This window comes from Emiliania huxleyi, assembly GCF_000372725.1.
Source record: "Emiliania huxleyi CCMP1516 unplaced genomic scaffold EMIHUscaffold_301, whole genome shotgun sequence".
NCBI classification, from domain to species: Eukaryota; Haptophyta; order Isochrysidales; family Noelaerhabdaceae; genus Emiliania; species Emiliania huxleyi.
This window is the reverse complement of record NW_005199762.1, coordinates 19,323-25,111: the sequence shown is the minus strand read 5'-3', so window position 1 is coordinate 25,111 and position 5,789 is coordinate 19,323. Positions and strand designations below refer to the sequence as shown.

The following is a 5,789-nucleotide window of genomic DNA, read 5'->3' as shown; positions in this document are numbered from 1 at the left end:
CTTGGAACCCCATGGGGCCCCCTTTGCCCCCTGGTGGGGCCAACCCGGACCCAGGGGGGGGTTTTTAGCTGTGAGGCCTTCCGCAGGGGTTTGGCCATTCCAGGGGGTTTGGCATAAAGGGTGCCGTCCGGCCGGCCCTGGTCCCCAATTTTTTGGAAAAAAGCGGGTTCCGCCCCGTTTCGTTTTTTGATTGCCCCCCCCCCCAAGTTGCATTGGAGATGGGGAGATTGGAGCCCCCCCCCCCCCCCCCCCGCTGCGGTCCACACCCTCCCCCCCTCCGAATTGCGCTCGTGCCGTGTCACGTCCATGCCCCCGGATGCCCCCACCTTCCGTATCCTGTGTAGGTCACCGCGCGCCCCGACGAGGTGCAAGCCCTCCTCTACCAGCTCTTTGCGCGCCAGCGCCGCCTCTCTTCGCAGCGCGCCCTGGACAACTGGGAGCTCCTCGGCCTCCGCGCGCGGATGCGCCCGAGGCAGGAGGTGCTTCGCGCGGCGTGCGCGTCGCTCGAGGCGCGACGGACCGCGCTCTCCGCCAGCGGTGCGTCGGAGGGCGAGGGAGGCGCCGCCCACTTGGCGGCGCAGCGCGAGTGCCGCAGGCTGGAGGCGCGGCTTGGGCGGGCGGCGCTCCTCGCCGCGCGCCACCAGCGGCGGCTGGGCTACGTGGCGGAGGTGCACCGGCTGAGGTCGGGCGTGCTCGAGTCGCTCCTCTCGCGCCACCTCTCCGCGATCCTGAGCGCCCTCCTCCGCCTCACGGACGAGGCCAACGTCGCGCCCAACGCCACGCCGCGCCTTGCGGCCGCCGCCCCGCCGCCCCGAGCCCGCGAACAGGCTGCTGCCGGCCAGGGGACCCTCCCGGCTCTACCGGCAGCGTCTGCCGCCTCTTGCCCGCCGCCCGAGTGCGACATCAGCGCGGTCGCATTGCCGCTCTATGGCGTGCCGGCCCACCGCGCCGCGGCGAGGCCCGTGCCGCCAGGACAGGCACGACCGTCCTCCGCGCCGAGGCACCCGCAACCGCACCGCCCGCGGGCAAAGCCGCTGGTGCACGCCGAGGCGCTCGAGCTGGGCGAGCCCGAGCTGTCGCCCCGGACCCTGAGGCAGAGAGCGCCACCCCACGGCATCTGATCCTCGTCGTGACGACAGTTGTGCTTTTTGAGGCTCTTATTGCACATCTCACTCTCACACAAAATATACAGCCGTGAACCGTCACACACACACACACACACACACACACACACACACACACACACACACACACACACACACACACACACACACACACACACACACACACACACACACACACACACACACACACACACACACACCGCTCACCCACGCGCACTGGGCCTTGCACTTTGAATGCCGTGGGGCTCCTGTCGTCAGACGTGGAGACGCGAGGGTTGCCCCCCCTTGCCCCACCACCTCGTGTGTGTGGAGAAGTTTACCTTACCTTACCTTACCTTACCGTCTCGACACCCGAGCCGCGAGCGGCCCGGGCGAGCACGACGGAGAACTCGCAATCCGCATGTGACAAGGTATATACGAAGGTGGTACACAGACACGCGACACACACACGGGGATCGGAAAACACCCGGCGGCCGCGACCATGTCTCTGGCACAGGGGAGCAGACTCACTCTCCTAGTACGACGCAGGCGGCGGCGTGGGCCTAGGCGTGGCAGGGCGCGGGCCCGTAAACCTGCGGCACGTACTGCGAGACCTTCCGTAGCGTGGGAATAGAGTTCGGGGCGTCCTCGTTCTGGTATGCCCCCTTGTAGAGCATCCAGAGCAGGAACTTCTGCTGGTGGTTTGCGATCCGGAAAGTCACAGGGAAGCAATTGCCGATCAAGGGCAGCCGGCTCGCCCCCTTGGTCTTGTACGTGCGCTCATCCGAGATGTCGAGCACGAACTTTTTGTCTTCGTACACCAGCGTGTCCTTGTGGCACCCCCGGCACAGCCGCCCGCCTCCTTTGGGCCAGCAGCCGAACACGTCCCGCGAGGGAGGGCCGCTAAACGCCCCGGCTTGGAAGCCTCTCATGATCAGCGCCCGGGAGATGTAGCCGTTGCCGAGGTTGCCGTTGCAGGGCCAGCAGCCGACGAGCCGGTACTTGTCCTTCCAGGTATAGGCAGGCGGGCCGAAGCAACAGCTGAAAGGGTTGAAAATGTTGAGGATGGGAATGGGGCAGCACCAGCCCGCGGGAAAGAGAAGCGGGGCGGCCGTCAGGGGCGAGTCATCCTCGACCCACCTGCGGAGCAAAACCTCTCTCTGGTCAGTAGTAGGAGGAGGGGGCGGCTCGCATGCTGCATGCATGTGACATGCAGAGAGCTCTCACCGTTGCGCTGTGATTTTGCCGGCCTCGGCGGGGAACATGAGGGTTGGCTCAGCGTTCTCGCCCTTGGCGCCATCGGGCCTCCCGACGATGAGGTTGTCAACGACATTCTTCGCCCCCTCCGGGGTGAAGGCGAGGATGGACTCGAAGGTGATGACGCGCACCTTGGCCTTGTACTTGGTGGCGATCTGGACCGCCGCGAGCTGCGCGTGAGCGCCGCCGAGGCTGTGCCCCACAATTGTGATCTGCTTGCCGGGCACGATGTGGCCGTTCGCGTCTTTGAAGCCGGCCTTGGTCTCCAGCGCCTGCAGTGAAGCGCAGGTATCACCGCAGGGAAGGCAGAGCTGATAGCAGAGGCTGCCGCAACACGCGTGCCGTGGTCACACCCATCATTTGGTTGGCCTCGGGGGTGCATTTGTCGTCGGTGCCGTCAAACATCGTCTTTTGCGCCTGGAGCGAGGCGAGGGCTTCCGCTCAGTACGGGCTGAGAGAGAGTGGCAACTGCAGTCGTGAGGGCTCGGCACTCGCCTCAATCATATTCTGGTATCCCTCATATTCTGGTAGCGAGGGAAGAGGCCCGGGCTGCCAGTCTTTGTCCTGCAGGACAAGGCCGACCGCTTGCGGGTCGACCTCGGTGCCGGAGAAGGACAGGATGAAGGACCCAGCAGGGGCGAAGAGCGTGCCGTCCTTTTCAAGGCAGCTGTTCGGGTTTGGGATCGAGAAATCTTCCTTGACCTCGACGAGGAAGTAGCGGCCGACCACCTGGTGGCGAGGATCATACTTCCCGCTGGGGGGCGTGTTCTCCGAGTCGTTGAAAAACGAGCCCATCGCCAAGTACTTGCCAGCCGCCCCGAGCCGGGGGGGTCCACCGCCGTTCATGGTGTTCGCGTACTTGACGGGCGAGTCAGCGAAATTGATGCCGTTGTACTCGTAGTTCTCGTGCCACGCTGGTATTTCGTCGATGGTCGGGTGGTTTTTGGATATGCCGCTGTCTGGGACGTTGTACGCGAGCGTCGCCTGGCTCATCCAGAACGGCCCCTGCTCACGCATCGCCTCCTTGGCCTCGTCGTCATCGCACGGCGAGGCCTTCTTGCACTCCGCCCTCTTGGCGGCCATGTACGCGGCCGTGGGCTTCGGGATCGCAGGCTTCTTCATCATTGAGGACCAACAGCGAGGAGGCAATCGAGGCGTCGTGGCGTGCCAAGTAACTCGACCATGGTCTTTTTCTTTTTGTGTATCGCATCTTATGCCCTCGCGCGCGCAATATTTCTTTTTCCCTTGGTGGCGTGCTACGAGCTGCTGGTGCCTCATCGCACTCGCGAGAACGGTCTCAGACATGGCCCCAGGCAGCAAGCCCGCCCCTCAGCTCTGGCGCGCGAACCGCTTCAACCGCCTACGCGGCGGCGTCAGCCAGTACGATCTGCCGCCGCTCACCTCGCTGCCGCCGCCACCGGCCGCGCTGGACGGCGGCAGCGCCGTCGCCGCAGCCGTGCCTGTAGCCGTCGCCGCGGCGGCCATCCTTCTGGCCCTGGCGCGGCGCCGCGGCGCCTCCGGATCTGGAGCGGGCTCGCCGCGAGCGCCGCCGGCCGCCTCCTCGCTCGCGGCCGCGGCCGCGACCGGCATCGGCGCTGCTGCGCTCGTGTGGGCCGCCTCGGCGCTGCTGGGAGGGCCGGACGGCGTCGCCGGCGCGAGCTGCGCGGCGGCGTGCGCCGTCCTCGGGCTGCTGCTCGGATTGCTCGCGGACCACGCCGCAACCAGCAGCATCGCCGACGCAGCCGGCACTCACAGTTGCTAGAAGCGGAGGAGAGATCTTTGTCTTGCAAGTGCACTCGGGAGGACACGAACTCAAGCGTGTTCTGCTGTGCCCCGTGTACTCGCACCCCTCGTATGCTCGCCACACTCTGCCAGATCGGCGTCGCTTTACTTCGGTGTCTTCCCAACCCAAGGCTCTCTGCTACTCTCGGTCCTCATCCCCGCCCTCGTGGTCCTGCTCCCGCCGTCCGCCGGCGGCGGCACGGCCGGCGGCGGCAGTGCCGCCGCCGCACGCGCCGGCGCCTCCTCGGTGGGTGCGGGCGGCGCGGCGCCGGGCCGCGCCAGACAGCAGCCTCGCTCGCCGCTTGCGCCGGCGCGGGCGGTGCCTGAGCCGCAAGCCGCTGCCGCGCAGATGGCTTCGCGCGTGGGTGCCGTTTCCTAGACACTTCCTAGACACTTGCTAGACACTTCCTCTAGATGGCTTCGCGTGTGGGTACCGATGCAGCCGAGAGGTCGAGCCGAGAGGGAGGGGAGCCGTGGCCGAGGGGCGGCCGAGGGGTGGTCGAGGTGTAGCCGAGGGGCAACCGAGAGGCAGCCGAGGTGTAGCCGAGAGGCAGCCGAGGTGTAGCCGAGGGGTGGCCGAGGGGTGGCCGAGGGGTGGCCGAGGGGCAGCCGAGGGGCAGCCGAGAAGCAAGCCCCTCCTTCGCGCAAGGCGGACACACCACAGCAGCACGACTCGTTCCTCCAGTCACGTTCTCCAGTCAGGTTGAGTCGCTCAACTGCACGGGGCCTGGATTCGGTTCTTTGGTGGTAGGGGCCGCCGCGGCCGCCGCCGCCGCGCTGCCGGCGGGTGCGGCGGTGGCACAAGGCATCGGCCGCATCCTCACGCACGTGGCATCCCGACCCGCCCCACCGCCCTCCTCCTCCTCCTCCTCCTCCTCCTCCTCCGGCGGCGGCGGCGGCGGCGGCGACGAGGCGGCGGCTGGCGCTGCCGCCGGCGCCGCTCTCCTCCCTCTGGTCGCCAGAGACATAGATCGCTCTGCCCCCTCTGGTCGTCCTTGACACGTAGATCGGTACTGAGCCTGGCGAGGTCCTCCCACGCCTCTCGGGGGTGTATCCGGCCGAGTCCGCACCCCCCCCCACCCCCCACCCACCCACCCTGATCAAGGACTGGAGTGGCGGATCAGGTGGCCGCCGTGTCGTGCGCCACCTCGCCGGCGGAGGCGGCTCTGGTTGTGTCGATCGGCGCCGCGGCGCAGCTGGCGCGCGCCGTCCAGGTGGTCAATCTCTCCGCGCATGTCGCCGCATCTGGGCACATCTGGGCACATGTCCGCACATCTGCCCGCATCTCGGGGCGTCTCCGCGCATCTCCCGACACCTCCCCACACCTCGCGACAGCTCCCCACACCTCGCCCACACGTCCCCCACACCTCCCCCACACCTCTGCGCACCTGCCGACACCTCCCCACGCCTCCCCACACCTCCCCGACACCTCCCCACATCTACCCACACCTCGCCCACACCTCCCCACACCTCCCCACACCTCCCCACACCTCCCCACACCTGCCCACACCTCCCCCACACCTCCCCACATCTCCCCACATCTCCCCACATCTCCCCACATCTCCCCACATCTCCCCACGTCTGCCCGCATCTCCCCGCATCTCCCCGCATCTCCGGGCATGCTCCCCGCACCTCCCCACAGGGGGG

General features: G+C 67.4%; 1 protein-coding gene across 1 annotated transcript; it reads right to left on the bottom strand.

The window, feature by feature from the left end:
* Nucleotides 1–2,958: 2,958 nt before the first annotated feature.
* Nucleotides 2,959–3,487, bottom strand: EMIHUDRAFT_368290 (hypothetical protein; the record flags this gene model as incomplete). The annotated part of the gene is made up of 1 exon (XM_005774993.1): nucleotides 2,959–3,487. A coding segment is annotated over one exon (469 nt), but the record flags the coding sequence as incomplete, so codon positions are not given.
* Between the last annotated feature and the right edge of the window lie 2,302 nt (nucleotides 3,488–5,789).